General features: G+C 42.1%; 1 protein-coding gene across 1 annotated transcript in view; it reads right to left on the bottom strand.

Moving 5' to 3' along the window:
• Positions 1 to 18,305, bottom strand: part of mdga1 (MAM domain containing glycosylphosphatidylinositol anchor 1) — a 195,989-nt gene that overhangs the window by 140,610 nt on the left and 37,074 nt on the right. The window contains exon 3 of the mRNA XM_030772222.1: positions 10,076 to 10,215. Within this exon, the coding sequence (XP_030628082.1) occupies positions 10,076 to 10,215 (140 nt within the window). The remainder of the gene's footprint in view (positions 1 to 10,075; positions 10,216 to 18,305) is intronic.

The following is an 18,305-nucleotide window of genomic DNA, read 5'->3' as shown; positions in this document are numbered from 1 at the left end:
CGACATACAAAAAGTTAAATACTCTAGCTCAAAAGAATTTCATACAAATGTTTTGTTTCAGGGGGCGGCACGGTGCTGCAGTGGGTAGCACTGTCGCCTCACAGCAAGGTCTTGGGTTCGATTCCCGGCTGGGCAGCCAGGGTCCTTTCTGTGTGGAGTTTGCATGTTCTCCCCGTGTCTGTGTGGGTTTCCTCCCACAGTCCAAAGACATGCAGGTTAGGTGAATTGGAGACTCTAAATTGCCCCTAGGTATGAATGTGTGTGTGAGTGTGTTTGTCTGTGTGTCTGCCCTGTGATGGACTGATGACCTGTCCAGGGTGTTTCCCCGCCTTTCGCCCTATGAGTGCTGGGATAGGCTCCGGCACCCCCCATGACCCTAATCAAGATAAGTGGCTTAGATAGTGAGTGAGTGATTGTTTTGTTTCAGACAGTTACTGCATGCTGAATGTGTGTGAAAATGGATTTCCTGATAACTATCTTTCTTCACACAGACCTGATTCTAATTAGGCATGTTTTCCATGATCATCCTTGCACACATTATATACTGCATTCCTTCAACAGAAAGGCAAACATATAAGTAATGCTGTGGTTGTCTAAACTTACAGCTGTCAGCTTATTACTTCCTCAAAAATAATAGACTGCTTTTGTGGGCATTATAAATCAGATTAGTAGGATCAAATGCCATATCTCAGAACAAATGTCATTTCTTTTGCAAAATGTTATTCTGTTTCTGGAAAACCTCTGACACATTTTTCAGTTGTGTTGTGCTGTGACAAGTTGCCCAGTGACAGGCCTCTGGGGACAGCTAATTGTGTTCCACAGTAGAAGAGATGACCTCTCTCCAAAGGTGTGATGTGAGAAGGCAGACAGGTTTACAGCCAGCCCTCCAGAGCCTGCAAGAAGGTAAGAGTGTTCATACTGCAGATTACAGGATTAACAGAAGCTGAGTTAATGCCTGACTCTTGTTTGTTCAGGTTTGTTTGCCTGTGGATTTGGGACACAGCTGCCTGCCCCTGATCACACAGGATAGGTGAGAATTAATTAATTAAAAAACAGGAATTGTTGATGAGGAAAGAGGGTCAAACTTTCTCACCCCCATCCAAACACACACACACACACACACACACACATGCACACACACACACACACAAATACACACTGCAGGATTTAAAAGCTCATGAAACGACAACCTTAAAATGATTTTGATTTTGCAAATATTTTATTCAAAATTTGATAGCATGCTGCCACTACAACGACTGTCAGTCAAGACTACAGTGAAAGAATTTCACACTATAATGAAAAGTTTAAAAGGGCTGTGAATGCCAATGTCTGACAGGATATGAGGAGAAGAATGGAGTGATATACAGAGAGGAGGAGAAAATAAAAAAATGTCAGAGAAAGCAGAGAAAGGAGGAAATAAAATAATGATGGAGAGGGTGAGAGGTACTGTAGTGAGAGAGAGAGAGAGACAGAGAGAGAGAGAGAGAGAGAGAGAACAAAAGAGATCTGGATGCTGGCAAAAAAGAAAGGACATAGAGAAAGACAGACAAGGGTGGGAAACAGATGAACATATAAAAGGATGAGAAAAGAGGGTGTGTTATCTGCTTGACATAAACCTCTACCCTATCATACAAACACATAACACATTCTTGACTTTCCCAGCCTGCTCTCTTTCTCTTTTTTTTCTCTCTTCACACACTCCCTCATCCCATCCACCTCACTGCTCTATCATCATGCTTTCAATATCAGCTCTATTCTCTCCTCCTCCACCACCCCTCAGCACCAGCCCAGCTGAGGAAGCTAGAGCAACCAGTATAGCGCCGGTAACAGCAGAGCACAGATCGGCACATTCAGGCCTGTGGTTGTGCTCCAGACCACTACTCACAGAGGAATGTGTCCAGCCAGAGCATTAAAACAATGTGTGTGTCATGTAAGGATTGCCTCTGTAAAAAGCCATCCCTCAGAGTGCAGTACATCTCTGTAACACTGACCCAGCCCTGACAATCCAGTTAGCCCCTCCATCAGGTTAAGGTCAGCAAATGGTCGCTGAGCTGTGGAGGAGGGCATGCTCATTCAGTCTGTGTTCAGCGTCGTTACTGCTGTCAGAGAAGGACAGACGCAACATGAAATCAAAATGATTTCCAGGTGGACCTGAGGAAGAGAGAGTGTGAGACAGAATGAGAAATAGGGATTTTTTTTTTTTGCAGATAATCATTTTCCTACTTGTGATTATCATACTGTCATCACTGCTTTAGTGGTAATAAATGACCTTTGCTTGGCTTGTTTGAACATTTGAATCTCAAGAAAGAGAAAAAGAGAGAGAGAGAGAGAGAGAGAGAGAGAGAGAGAGAGAGATCAGTGGAGCTAAATAAACAAAGGCCATTTTTCTGGGTCAGCGGTAACAGGTGATCTGCTAGAATTTAAAAGTAGCTATTAAAATAAAAGATCTTCGTCAGAGGACAGCCAGGGCAGTGTTTACCTAATCACTGGTATCTAGTTTAGACCAGTCCCCCAACCTGATATCACCCTACATGTTGTGTTTAATGTGTAAGCATGTCTGCCTATGTGTGTGTGTGTGTGTGTGTGTGTAACTAGAGAGATGCTGGGAGGACTTCTTCTCTATGACACAAGGAATGTGTAGTCCTTTCCAAACTACTTCAGTAACAGGTATCAGAAAGGATTCTGGGCAGGAATACTAGAAAGCATGGTGAGTTTTCTTTTTACTTTCTCTCAGTGAAAAGTCCTGGTGGAGTGACAGAAACCAGTAGGATTTGTTGCAATAATGTGAGGGAACCATGAAAAAAAGACATTAACTGAAACACACCAAACCACTAAAGCCCATTTACTGTGTTGATTTTATACCCTGGAAACAGAGCTGTGATTTTAAAAGCTGTCAAATGCACCTAAAGCAGACTGTTTCAGTGGGGTTCTAATCTCATGGCCTGTGATCGGTTGTGAGGGGCAGGGGGAGGAGAGAGGGATCCAAGCAGTCGAAAAGGAGCAAATCAAGTCAAGTCAAAGCAAATGTCTAAAAAGACATAGCTCCGGTGAACAAGGTAAATATTTCTGGCTGCTTTAAAATTGATCATTCACTTAAAAGAAAAAAAAGCTTTCTTTATAATCTTAAACTAAATGTACTGTGGAGATAAAGCGTTTTCATTATCTGAGAGCAGAGCAGAGGGAATCCGAAAGAGATCACAGCCCAGACATAAAGTAATACACGTCTTCTCCCAAACTCTCCACTCAAATCAAGTTTCACTATGGGATGTTCATTTATAACAGGGTGTAAGGAAAGAGAAAAGATATGGAGTGAAGTTAAAAAAGAAGGAATATCAGTGAGAACAAGGGTGAGAGTAGCATTTTTAACACAGATTTAATACATTGATACATTGACAAGGAACAAAATCTAATTAAAAACAAGAAACATAGGAACACAATCCTACCGAGGAGATAATGATAAAAGTCACTTTGTCTTTTCTTTATCTAATGTTTTTGACTTGTGACAGTAATGTGCTTGCTTACTGCATCAGCTCAGGGAAAGAGTGAAAAAGTTTGACATCAGATGGAAAAGACATTTTCACCTCATGTCTTTTGAAAAAAGCAAAACAGTACAGTCAAAGCACTGTACTCATGTTGTTTTCCACTGCCTCAACGCACACATTTCTCTCTGTTACTGCCTCACCCACACACTTCTCTCTGTTACTGCCTCACCCACACATTTCTCTCTGTTACTGCCTCACCCCACACACTTCTCTCTGTTACTCTCTGTTACTGCCTCACCCACACACTTTTCTCTGTTACTGCCTCACCTCACACACTTCTCTCTGTTACTGCCTCACCCACACATTTCTCTCTGTTACTGCCTCACCCACACATTTCTCTCTGTTACTGCCTCACCCCACACACTTCTCTCTGTTACTCTCTGTTACTGCCTCACCCACACACTTCTCTCTGTTACTGCCTCACCCACACATTTCTCTCTGTTACTGCCTCACCCCACACACTTTTCTCTGTTACTCTCTGTTACTGCCTCACCCACACATTTCTCTCTGTTACTGCCTCACCCCACACACTTCTCTCTGTTACTCTCTGTTACTGCCTCACCCCACACACTTCTCTCTGTTACTGCCTCACCCACACATTTCTCTCTGTTACTGCCTCACCCCACACACTTTTCTCTGTTACTCTCTGTTACTGCCTCACCCACACATTTCTCTCTGTTACTGCCTCACCTCACACACTGCTCTCTGTTACTGCACTCATATTATTTCAGTTGTCCCATTCAGACCTCATGCATGGCAACACAAGTTCACAAGTCTGTATGCTCATCAGGGAAATTTGTAAATCTCCTTCAAAGCAACTGTAACTGTGAGAAAACATACACGGGCGAAAAGAGTCAAGAGGCGTATGTGATAAAACTTTTTTTTTGGTTAAATCTTGTAGAATCCAAGTGCTTTAGGTCAAGGTAATAATTTTGTGCAAACACAGGCAAACGGAAAAATGTTACTGAATAAGTAGAGGGGAAAGGGGAGCAGACACACGTGACGTCTTCTTATAGCTCTAGACTGAACTGTATGTGAGTGATGGTAAACGTCTGAGGACAAGTCATGTGAGTGATGGTAAATCTGTGGAGACAGTGACGTGAGTGATGGTGAACGTCTAAAAACAGTGATGTGAGTGATGGTAAATCTGTGAAGACAGTGACGTGAGTGATGGTAAATCTGTGGACACAGTGACGTGAGTGATGGTAAATCTGTGGAGACAGTGACGTGAGTGATGGTGAACGTCTGAAAACAGTGATGTGAGTGATGGTGAACGTCTGAAAACAGTGATGTGAGTGATGGTAAACGTCTGAAAACAGTGATGTGGGTGATGGTAAACGTCTGAAAACAGTGATGTGAGTGATGGTAAATCTGTGGACAAGTCATGTGAGTGATGGTAAATCTGTGGAGACAGTGATGTGAGTGATGGTAAATCTGTGAAGACAGTGACGTGAGTGATGGTAAATCTGTGGACACAGTGACGTGAGTGATGGTAAATCTGTGGACACAGTGACATGAGTGATGGTGAACGTCTGAAAACAGTGATGTGAGTGATGGTAAACGTCTGAAAACAGTGATGTGGGTGATGGTAAATCTGTGGACACAGTGATGTGAGTGATGGTAAATCTGTGGACACAGTGACGTGAGTGATGGTAAATCTGTGGAGACAGTGATGTAACTGATGGTAAATCTGTGGACACAGTGATGTGAGTGATGGTAAATCTGTGAAGACAATAATATCTGTGGTGAGACATGTAGGGGCAGTGATTTCTGTGTTTGATTGGAGATGGTAATATCAGTGGTGAGACATGTAGGGGCAGTCATTTCTGTGATGACTGGATAAGCTGTAAAATGTTTAGGGAACAGAAATGGATTCCTCTCAGAGATGAAAACACCATACGAAGGAAACAGGAGAAGACAGTAACATGGTGTACTGGGATTCAGTTTCCCTTGTTGGGATGTGGAGGGAGCCCTGAACACACTGACTGGCTGAACACATTTGGCTAGTGAGGCTGAGGGGGGACCAGTACAACTTAACAAATTAACATGCAGAGCACACACAACTAACAAACCAGCTGCAGGAAGTTCACCAGTCACACCAGTCAGCCCGGGTATGAAGGGTACTCAGATCTCTGTACTTCCCCCTAAAACTCCCAAATGCCTCCATTTTCTCATGAAAAAAGGACAGACTCTCTCTCTCTCTCTCTCTCTCTCTCTCTCTCTCACACCCCTTCAAACTCCCCACCAGGTCTTCCTTGTCTTTCCCATGGTGCTCCACTTCTTCCTTTTTTCTCTGACTTTGCCTGTCTCCTCATTAATCTATCCTTAATCTCTCCATTTTTCTTTTCCATCTCTTCACGTTATCCCACTTTCCCTACCTGTTAATTTCTTTCTTTCTTTCTTTCGTTCTGTATCGGCCTTTCAATGTTTTCAATTTTCCAAGTTAAGACCATGGAATGAATGAGCAGGTAGTTGTTTCAAAGGCACTTTTGAGTTCGTCTTTGGATAAATTAAATTCCATTTATCGACACAAAAAATATCAACCAAAAAGATCATTAATTGCAATAATACATAAAGGAAAACAAATTGAACTGAGACTTGCAACATGAAGTAAAATGAAGTGAATCAAAATTGTATGCAACCTCCGTCACTCAAACTGCCATTTACCAAACAAAGTTCCAATTCAAGTCTGCCGGGTTCTTCCCCCAGTGATGTAAATATGCCATGGCTCTACCGTAAACACAAATATAAACTATCATCTAGAATGTCATTTTACCACTTTAGAACGTAGGTGCATTAGATGCATGTTCAAAGCCATAAATAATATTATCATTCAGAAGTATTTACATGAGAAAAGTTATTAATTCACATAATGGCTAAAACATGTTCTTTCTTTCTTTCTTTCTTTCTTTCTTTCTTAAACCCTAACCCATGACTTTAACTCTGCTTCTTTTCTGTGCATGCCCCGCTCTGTCTCTGTGTGTGTATGTGTGTGTGTGTGTGTGTGCGTGCATGTTTTTTGTCCCTGTGTTCTGTTAAAAGTCATGACCTTGTTTGTGTAGTGGGCCCTGTGGCATGATTCTGGGGTTCTTAAATCCTTCTATGCCACTTGATCTTCTTGCTTTCACTCCTCTATCGATTTGCCTCTCTTCACCTCCCAAGGACAGGAAACCTGACCCCCACAGTAATCCCCTCACCACCCCCCTTCTCTTCCTTCACTCAGATTTCTCCATCCATTCCTCCTCTCCTCTCCTGCAGTATACTCCCTCTTTTATTTTCTCTCTCTGCTTAGATCCACCCTCCTTCTCTACACCATCTCCATGCTTCACACAAGAATTCTCTCTCTCTCTCTCTCTCTCTCCATGTCTATTTCTCTCTTTCTTTCTCTGTCCCCACTTTTCTTCCCTCCTCTCGTTCCAGGTCCCAAGGTCACAGTGACCATACTCATGCATTAATGATAGTGTCATGGTTGGGATCACTTTCAGAGAAGACATTTAGTCTCCTATTGTGTTACTGAAGTGCCCTCCATTTAGCCGGCTCAGTCGATCACATTGAAATACTATAGGGCAACAAAACACAACTCTTGCCACTGCATTAACTAGAAATGCTATCTTCTGAACATGATCCGACCAAAACGACCTTACAGTTCTTTTCCTCATCCGTTCTTTCTCATCCTTATCCACACTTCTTCTCCTCATCCTTTTATCTTAGGCCAGAGGTTCAGGTCACTTGCAAAAGAATGAGTACGGGAGGGAAGTTCTTAACTACTTAATTTGTTCACTGTGTTAAGGACATTAGGTATGTTCACTATGTTTATTGTGTTAAGGACATTAGGTTCATTCATTCACTGTAGTCAATATGACATAATTCTAAACAATAGAATGTTTATCTGACATTGTCATTGGCAGACCTGATCATTTAAATGATCCAACATTTGGAGGTTTCTCTACATGGGAATGATTGCACTTTCCAAGAAAAGACAAAGCTCACTGATGCCTCACGGCAAATCCACACCTGAGACCAACAATGGCCATGTCTCAACAATGGCCACACCTCAACGGACTCCATTCCCCTCTTCTCCTCTCTGCTCCTCTTTCTGGCATCTCTAAATTGAGCTGTACTATCCCCCTAAACACACACACGCCCACACACACACATGCCCACACACACACACACACACCCCTTTCTGCACTTTCATGTATTCCTTCTTTAAATTAGCTACCTTTCCTTTACTGGTCAAAACTCAGCATGTATCACCTGGTGTATGAGCAGACAGGAGATCAGTTAGAGTTAATATAGGGTGTCTGTACCACAAACTAAAAATGAGAGGCTTACATTTGGACATGAGGGATAAAGGGAGAATCTGAGACAGAGACAACAAAAGAGGGATGATTAGATTCCTTCCTGTTCTGTATGGATTAAACTCAACCTCCATTTTTCAATTCAATCTTGAGCAGTGAAGGTAAACAATCAGTCTCGATAAAAGATTGGATAAATCCTCAATTCGGGTGATTCTGGGCAAAGCGGCCATTTATTAAGAAGGCTTGTGCTATCAAATTGGATTCTCTCATCACTGAGCAGAGGAGTAGAAAAATAACAGGGGAGCACTCTCTCTCTCTCTCGCGTGTTCACACTCCCCTGCTTTAACTCCATTTGAATTCCAGATTATTCTCTCCAAGAGCCTGTCCTCTGTGTCCATCACATCTGCCAGACCACATTGAAACAAACAATCTTTTGGTAACTTAGAATGTTCCTGAAGTTTCTAAGTGAAAGGAGTCTCACAGAAAGACATGTTTGTCGAGATGTGCACAGGGAACAGGTGGCTGACATGCACACTAATGGGGGCAATGGTAATGGTGTTAGATCTCAGTGATGTGACTGTGATAGCTGTGAGAGCAGTATTAGATCTCAGTGATGTGAATGTGATAGCTGTGAGAGCAGTGTTAGATCTCAGTGATGTGACTGTGATAGCTCTGAGAACAGTGTTAGATCTCAGTGATGTGAATGTGATAGCTCTGAGAACAGTGTTAGATCTCAGTGATGTGAATGTGATAGCTGTGAGAGCAGTGTTAGATCTCAGTGATGTGAATGTGATAGCTGTGAGAGCAGTGTTAGATCTCAGTAATGTGACTGTGATAGCTGTGAGAATGGTGTTAGATCTTAGTGATGTGAATGTGATAGCTGTGAGAATGGTGTTAGATCTCAGTGATGTGAATGTGATAGCTGTGAGAATGGTGTTAGATCTCAGTGATGTGAATGTGATAGCTGTGAGAGCAGTCTTAGATCTCAGTGATGTGATTGTGATAGCTGTGAGAATGGTGTTAGATCTCAGTGATGTGAATGTGATAGCTGTGAGAGCAGTGTTAGATCTCAGTGATGTGAATGTGATAGCTGTGAGAGCAGTGTTAGATCTCAGTGATATGAATGTGATAGCTTTGAGAGTGGTGTTAGATCTCAGTAATGTGACTGTGATAGCTGTGAGAGCAGTGTTAGATCTCAGTGATGCGAATGTGATAGCTGTGAGAATGGTGTTAGATCTTAGTAATGTGACTGTGATAGCTGTGAGAATGGTGTTAGATCTCAGTAATGTGACTGTGATAGCTGTGAGAACAGTATTAGATCTCAGTGATATGAATGTGATAGCTTTGAGAGTGGTGTTAGATCTCAGTAATGTGACTGTGATAGCTCTGAGAGCAGTGTTAGATCTCAGTAATGTGACTGTGATAGCTGTGAGGGCAGTGTTAGATCTCAGTGATGTGAATGTGATAGCTGTGAGAGCAGTGTTAGATCTCAGTAATGTGACTGTGATAGCTCTGAGAATGGTGTTAGATCTCAGTGATGTGAATGTGGTAGCTGTGAGAGCGGAGAGAGATCTCAGTGATGTGAATGTGAGAGAGATCTCAGTGATGTGAATGCAGCAGAGAAGTAGTTTTGATTCCTGCCTTCCTAAAAAAAAATCAACAGAATCTTTTGAACTTCCACAGAGCTGTGAAGGTAACAATAGTCTAAATTAAGAACAGATGGAAAAGTTGAGCAGGCAGAGGGAAAAGAGGACAGGAGGGTTATGGGGGGTTGATAAAGTGTCTTGTTTTTTGTGATAGCTGCAGAATTCCACTGTGGGGGGGGACTTGGTATTCTCTGTGGGACACAACAGGCTTCCGTGGCAGTAAAGACACACACTCATGTGTGTGTGTGTGTGTATGTGTGTATGTGTGTGTATTGATATTCCCATCGTGAATAAGAGGCTGGAATCTGAGCGATGCTGCCATGGCAACACAGCACAAGAAGGTGCCCAGTTCAGTGAGAGACTGAGGTTTGATATGGTTTCTCATTTATCTCTATCACACAGTTGCAAACACACACACGCACACACAGTTATGTGTGGTGTGTGTGTGCATTAACATGCATGTATATGTGTAAATGTTCATGAGTGCGTGTGTGTGTGTGTGCGCAGGTGTGTGTGTGTGTGCGTGTGTGCGCGGTGCGCACACACGCATGTCTGTGTGTGTGTGTGTGTGTGTATGTGTGTGTACCTGTGGACGTGGATGACCCTTGACCAGACACTGCAGCACCAGTGTGTCATTCTCACGAATGGTATAAACTCTCTCACTAATGTTGTCTTCCTTCACCACACACGCTTGGCCCGCATGCACAATCTGGGCATTAGCAGGGGCTGCAAGACAGACAGACAGACAGACAGAGAGTATCATTATTATTTCTCATTATTTCATTAACTCCGTACAAAAGTTTATCCACACTTAATCAAAGAAAGAAAGAAAGAAAGAAAATTCTTAAGGAGAAACCAAAATCAGAGTAAGAAAGAGCCTGTCTAAAGATCCTCTGACCAGGTGAACCCATGTGGAGGACAGTGAGCATTCACAGAAATCAAATCAATAAAAGTAGAGGACAGTGAGCAGTCACAGAAATCAAACCAATCAGAGTAGAGGACAGTCAGCATTCACAGAAATCAGCCCAGTCAGAGTAGAGGATAGTGAGCAGTCACAGAAATTAGTCCAATCAGAACAGAGGACAGTGAGCAGTCACAGAAATCACCCCAATCAGAGTCTGCACTGTCTACTGACAGACAGGCCAGAGCAAACGAGTGATCACCATTTCACAAACACATCATGCTTACCACTGACTCACAGAAGTGATATTCCATAGCAATACCAGCCAAAAGGTCAAATCCTAAATATACCAACAAAGTTCCTATTAACACCGTTTTATGGAGGGCAGCTTTTTTTCTTTTATCCATATTCTTTCATTTCAGTTTAACTGGCGTCTTTAATCTGCGAGTGAGCACAGAGTGAGAGACCTACAAACAGGGTCCAAAATTTGCACCTGCCACTTGACAAATGCAAGTAAAAATCTACATTGGCTAATAAAATAAATGACGTCAGTCACTGGGGCAGCACGGTGGCGCTGTGGGTAGCGCTGTTGCCTCAGGCTCGGGTTCAATTCCCAGCCGGGCAGCCACTGTCCTTTTTGTGTGGAGTTTGCATAATCTCCCTGTGTCTGCGTTTCTTCCGGGAGCTCCGGTTTCCTCCCAAAGTCCAAAGACATGGCGAATTGGAGACACTAAATTACCCCTTGGTATGAATGTGTGTTGTGAGTCTCCTCACAACAGCATCTGGAATTTTGATTATTATAGTTCTCTTTAAAAAGGTCAATCGATGAGTAATTAGTAATTACATGGCCCGTTGAAAAAATATTTTGGCCGGTAATTCTTTTCAGTTTACCAGCCATTGGCAGATAGACCAAAAAGTTAATTTTGGGCTCTGCCTACAAACCCCGCCCCTGCCCTGCCCTCAGTGTCCACTTTATTTCACACCTTAATGATTGTATGCCGTGATAAAGCTATGTCCAAAATCAGAATAAAACGGACCCATCAGAACCACATAGTTTTGCAGTAATCCAGCTGTCATGAGACTGACATCATATTATCAATATTCACATGCCACAGTGCTAGACACTAATCCTGAACATGATCTCACAGAAGTCAGTTGAGCAGAGGCCCTGTCTGTCCTACAGAAAAGAACTGGCTTATGGTTTGAAACATGAAGTGAAACATTACAGGTCTATCATTTAACCCCTAGATTTACTTGGTCAATACTATTTAGTTTATTTAGTTTTTTTAGTTTAGTCTCCAATAAAAAGGCTTAGTACTCTCCAAAACTAACTGCCTGCCCTGCTCTCTCTCTCTCTCTCTCTCTCTCTCTCTCTCTCTCTCTCTCTCAAATAGTCCACACACAAAGACACACTCAGCACACACAGCTTTACATTATAGGGTCTGTAGCCCCACGATCTAGAGGTATCATGTGCCCTCTGACATACAGTATCAAAAAAAAAGTTATTTATAAGGGAGTGCCAAGAAGTATACATATACATTGTAGAGACATAAGTAACTCACTGGACCATTGGAGTTATCATGTGAGTAGGTGGGGCGGAGTGTAGAGGGTGTGTTAGTTTGTGACTTTGGAGGCAAGGGTTTCATCACAAAGGTGAGTTTTTTGGTGTTAGGCTTTCATGGAAAAGGTGAGTCTTTTTGGTGTAAGGGTTTCATGGAAAAGGTTAGTCTTTTGGTGCCTCTGGAAGATTGTGTGGGAGTCAGATTTGAACTCATTCTTCCATCAAGGAACCATGCACACAAAAAGTCCAGTAAATTGAGAGACGAGATATGAATATAAGTTGAGATATGAGATAAGATATGAATACAAATGTATGTGTGCATGCGTGCATGTGTGTGTGTGTCTGTGTGTGTGTCTGTGTCTGTTTCCCTTTGAAATCAATGTGAACGACACAGACTACTGCTCCTCTCAGCCCCAGGTCCCATATATAGGAGTGTCAGAGTTCTCAACCAATCCAGACACAGAGCAGTGGAGTGTTGTGGGAGGAGGGACAGACAGATGACACTGAAGGGAAGAGAAATATGAAACCTAAAATAAGTCAATCTAAATCAGCTTTAGACACAAAAAGACAATGAGGCCCTGTTTACACTTGGTTTTAAAAATGCGTCTTGGGCGATCAGATCAACAGTGGGCAGCCGAGACACACTGCCGTTTACACCTGTGTCTATCATGCATCTCCAAGGTGTCCAGCTGACCACTTGTGTTCATATTTCGTTACTGCTACATAACTTTCACTAGAAGGTTATTACATTAGTTTCTGTCGGGGATGCATCGGAATGCATTAGCATTTACACTACAAAAGATATGTGGTCAAATGTGTCCCAGACCACCTCTGCAAGTGGTTTGAGTGATCAGATCACAATGTGTCTTGGTGGTCGTTTACGCTTGTATTTAGCGCTGTCCACTTGTGATCCGATCGCCCAAGACACATTTTAAAACCAAGTGTAAATAGGGCCTGAGAGACTCTGAGGAGGGCAGTGTACGCTGAGACATCAGGGTTTTAAACCTGAGGCTATTGGCTTATGTAGTTCTCCGTTGAACTTGATCAAAGTTTCTTGAGCCGGAAACATTTTTCTGTCAAGAGTACAAGACATAAACAGACTGGGGGAGAAATGGAAAATGTGGATTAGAGAGACAGAGAAAAAAATAAAGGATCGGAAGAAAAAGAACAGGAGACCAAAGCAAAACTCAGGTCAAACCGACCTACAGAAGAATAAATGGATGCTACCAGTTACTGATAAAATCGATGAACGTTATTTACATTAAACACACAAAATGAATCTCTTGACTTAAGACCGGTTTATACTTCTGCGTAGAATCTATGCCGTAGCCTGACGCACACCTCCCCAGTGGATGATGTATGTAACGTATACGTCATGGCAATGAGCGCCGACACAGACCGCAACAACTGTGATTGTACCAAATCGAGGAGAGGTTAACTGAGGAAGTCTGTAAATATGTACATTTGTACAACTCTTCTTTGCCACATTTCAAAGACTGCCAGATGGCAGCAATTCATGGAAGGAGATTTCTACAAACATCGATTTGGATGTCACGGAATGTACAAAGAGATGGAAGACCTTGAGAGACAAGTACGTTTGCCTCCAAAAAAGAGTTACTGTGTTGCAGTAATTTCGGTAAAAGTAACTGTTGTTCAACATTTATTACCTTCAACTCCAACATGATCCACTCAGCTTCAGTTGCCACTGTTTGAAGTACACAAAGAAACTCAACACTGTGGCATAGTGTTTTGGCGGTGTAATTGCAGCGCGACACAGACGCACCAGTGTACAAGTATAAATGCTCACAACAGGCTAGGCCACTTGCATAGGGTACGGTGTAGGCTCTGTGAAGAGTCTATGTACAACTATAAATCAGCCTTTAGTAAACAAGATGCCAAACGCAGGTATCCATGGTGACAGCACTGCTTGGTCAGGGAAGAACACAGTGGACTGGGACGAGACAGCACAGAGACTGAGGCTGACTGAAAGACACCAAGGGCAGTTTCACTGGGACTGAGAATGATTACAGAAACAACTGTAGTAGAGAAATAAAGGACAAGCACAGCCCTTGAATACACGAGAATCAATAGTTCCCTTCCATCCCTCCCTTTCCTCCATAGCCATGAGGAGAGAATGTGATGGTCATATGTACTGACATGCTGTGTGGTTGTAGGATGAGAGACGGAGGGAAAGAGAGCCAGCTGCCAGCACCTTGTGACTGTTTTTCATACAGGATAGATTGTCACATTCTTACACCAAATGAGATGAAATCTGAAACCTAGGCCTTGTGGGTGACAGAGAGAATGGGGAGACATTGCGCAGAGAGAGCCAATGGCCTCACTTCACCCTCTTCTCATTTTTACATTCAAATCACTGTCTTCCTCTACATGCAGAACTGTCTTCCTCTACAGCCACATTAAACTGTCTTCCTCTGCAAACAGAACTGTCTTTCGCTACATCCATGCAGAACTGTTTTTCTCTACTGCCACACAGAACTGCGTGAAGCCTTCAGGAGAAAGAACTGCCTCAGAACAGGAAGAGCACAGTGATTGTCAGGATGGAGACAGTGGGACTGTGGGAAAGATTGAACTTATAGCCATATGGATGCCATAGGATTTGCTGTTTGTTCATTTTCAAAACTAATGATTCCAATCATTTAAAACAGTCAGCTTGACACAGTTAAATAAAACACATTATTTTAGAACAAACATATTTGAGGATGAGTGGTACCACTTCCACACTCTTTATACAACACAGTCAGAGGAAACACAGTCAAAGAAAGTACAGTCAGGGAAAACCATAATGTCTCTGCAGTACCTCCCTGTGTCACTCAACTTTTCACTGTGACAACAGTGACCAAAACAACATTTCACTGTGACAACAGCCACCAGATCAACATTTCACTGTGGCAACAGCCACCAGATCAACATTTCACTGTGACAACAGTGACAAGATCAATAAGCATGTCCCATCAAAATAAGGCAGCAGATAATAGGTTTATTTATTACTGCCATAATAGCAAGTCAAATTAAATCAGTTCAAAAAATAAACTTTAATACATTCGGTTTGTATGTTTACAGAGTTTTTTTGTCAAGGGGATGAAGGGGGTCTGAGATTTGCTGTTATATATGTGATATTTCATGTTCATTTCATTTATTTAATTGAGGGAGATTCAAAATAGTAGTAAATATGACTATGATATAATTTCCATTAAGCATGGTATATGATAGAAAGTTTCCAAATGAAAATAAACTCACATTGGGCCCAAAGTAAAGAGATGGCACTGCTGCTGACTGTATTTTGGTTATTTAATAGTTTGCCTAGGTGTTTGTGTAGTATAGTTTAGGAAGTATTCTGTAACACCTTTAAATAAAATCTGTAAAACTTTCTAACCCTCAGATCATTATCAATACAGTGTCCTAACAAAGTCACTTAAAAAAAAAAAAAAAAAAACATGTGAGAAATAAAGAAATAAATGACAGAGCAAAACATCGGAATATGAAAGAGGACAATTATATATATAACAAGGCCATCAGTGCCCCATCCCACGCTCCAGTGACTCTCAAACTGGGAAACAATTTCACATGACAACACAGAGCAAATCACACAGAACAAATCTGGCTCACACAGTCTCTGTTTGACTCGGAACAAACGCACTCCTGCCTAAACTGAGTAAACCATCTTTACCCACCAAAAAACCTCACACCAGCAAGGCTAAACTGTGTGGCTGTACTCTCTGTGCATTCCATAAAAGTCGTAATGAAGATAAACTCCACACTATGATAGTGTGTATGTGATTAATCAGCTGCACAGTGAATATATCTCAACCTGTAAATGTGACATGAAGGCCTTTAAAAAAGAAAGAAAGAAAGAAAGAAAGAAAGAAAGAAAGAAAGAAAGAAAGAAAGAAAGAAAGAAAGAAAGAAAGAAAAAGAAAACTTGTTTGTGTTTTAAGTTGTAAATCCACATTAATTAATCAAAGTGTAGAGGAGAGGGAACAGAGTCACGTTTTAGGTTTTTTTTTTTTTTTTTTTTTTGCAAAACAGTGAACTATATGTTACATCATCCCACAGGGTGAATTTGCCATGGCAACACACCTATGGCAACACCAGACTCACACATGCCCACATCCCCAGTATCACCTTGTCAACAGTGGAAGGAAAGAGAGCTTTCTGTTTGAAATCAGTGATTGTAACACACTTGACAGGACCAGCCGTGAATGTAGAGTGGAGCACTCTATGCTGCCCCTACTGCCTGTAAGTGGTAATGGCATAAAAGTTTTATGCCTGCTGCACAGACAAACTGGCCAGCACTAAGCTGGGGAACACTCAATCCCTCTCCCTTCTACTTTGCCCCCCTCCCCCCAAGAAAAAACAAAATAAAAAAAAGACAAAGAAATGCTCTTCCTCAAAAACTCTACTCCAGTAAAATGAGGGTAGAAAGATAGCTTACGAGAAAGCAATGTAAATGGGCAAAGAAGGTGAAGAACATAAGGCAGAACATAACATGAATGTGCGCACACACACACACACACACACACATACATACATACACACACACACACACACACACACACACACACACACATAAACACATTCAGACTTTCACATGGCAAATGAACTCAGTGTGGGGCAGAGAGAGATAAAGGGAAAATGAGACAGAGAAAGCCTTTTGACAGCAAGTGCCAACCTCATTCCCACATGTCGATACAAACTTTAGTTTGTTAGTGAAAAAGCAAGAACAATGACAACTCTAAGAGTTGAACTTGCAGGACGGTTAAAACCAGACCGAAACTTTCACTGTCTGACCTCCACACCACCACACAGTCTTCAGTCCAAGACTTCAGCTTGTCTGAGTGTGTAGTGAGAGCAGGCTGTCAGTGGAATGTGAAACAGTGGAGTGACTACAGTGAAAGGAATGCTGTGTTTGGTGTACTTTGCAGTGGCAGGTGAGTTTGCTCTCTCTGCATCACAGCAAAGACTTTAACAGACAACAAAGATCCTCTGTCAGGGGCAAACAGAAATGTCAAATTGAACATTATGAACTTTGGTAAAATTTGCTGTCTAATAAAATTGTAATCAATTCAGCTGTCTGCCAGTCCAATGCAAGACCCTCTACTAAGTCTGAAGCTGTCTCCTCACTTTACACTGTATCCAAACCACACACTGCCTTCTCGCTTTACACTGTCTCCTCACCTCACACTGTCTCCTCACCTCACACAGTCTCCTCACTTTACACTGTCTCCTAACCACACACTGCCTTCTCGCTTTACACTGTCTCCTCACCTCACACTGTCTCCTCACCTCACACAGTCTCCTCACTTTACACAGTCTCCTCACTTTATGCTGTATTCAAACTACACACTGCCTTCTCGCTTTACACTGTCTCTTCACCTCACACTGTCTCCTCACTTTACACTGTCTCCTAACCACACACTGCCTTCTCACCTCACACTGTCTCCTCACCTCACACAGTCTCCTCACTTTACGCTGTCTCCTCACTTTACACTCCTCACTTTACACTGTATCCAAACTACACACTGCCTTCTCACTTTACGCTGTCTCCTCACTTTAACTGTCTCCTGATCTCACACTGGCCATCATTTACGAAACGAATGTACAACAGAAAACTGGGCATACGGTCATTTCCACACAAAGCTTGGCATTTCTCGATATGGACATGAGCGGAGGCTACAATCAAATCTCAAATCCCCCGTGCGCATCGAGTACTCGAGTTTTTTAGGAAACAAGTACTCGAGTTGTAAAATTATGTACCTGTGCAACCCCTACTGCATATGCTTAGATGCCAGCCAGAATATATGGTCTAATAACAATTCTCCGACTCACCACTATGCTGGACCACAAATCCACGACTCGGGCAGTCTTTCTGTGTGACTGGCAATGTTCAAAGATTGTATTGCCTCCAAGTATCAAACTGATGGGAAATGACTCTCCAGTCCAGGCTGAGAAAAAACCTGCTTTCTGATGCTTGGCTGTTGCACACATTGGCGTGTTTTGATAGGAGCCATTGTAAATGACGTGAGACACTGAAATACTTGTGTATTAGGTATTTAACACTGAGTTAGAAAGGGTTAGTGATTTACACACACACAGACTGTGGGGGACTATCTACATTAAGTCATTCTGAGATAACAACCCACTGCACTGAACACATTATGAGGAAATGTACAACACACTCCTATTAAAAATATATACACAGCCATTACAAATGTACACACATTTGTGATAAATATACACATCACTCATAAAAACAGAACATGCTGGGAGTAATGTGGCAGTTTGTTTAATTTGGAGTGCAATAAGCAGACATGCCAAAGTGAATATAAAAAAAAT

Source organism: Chanos chanos, chromosome 4 (assembly GCF_902362185.1).
Source record: "Chanos chanos chromosome 4, fChaCha1.1, whole genome shotgun sequence".
Taxonomy (NCBI): domain Eukaryota; kingdom Metazoa; phylum Chordata; class Actinopteri; order Gonorynchiformes; family Chanidae; genus Chanos; species Chanos chanos.
Note: the sequence above shows the minus strand (reverse complement) of the source record. Positions and strands in the feature narration are given on the sequence as shown.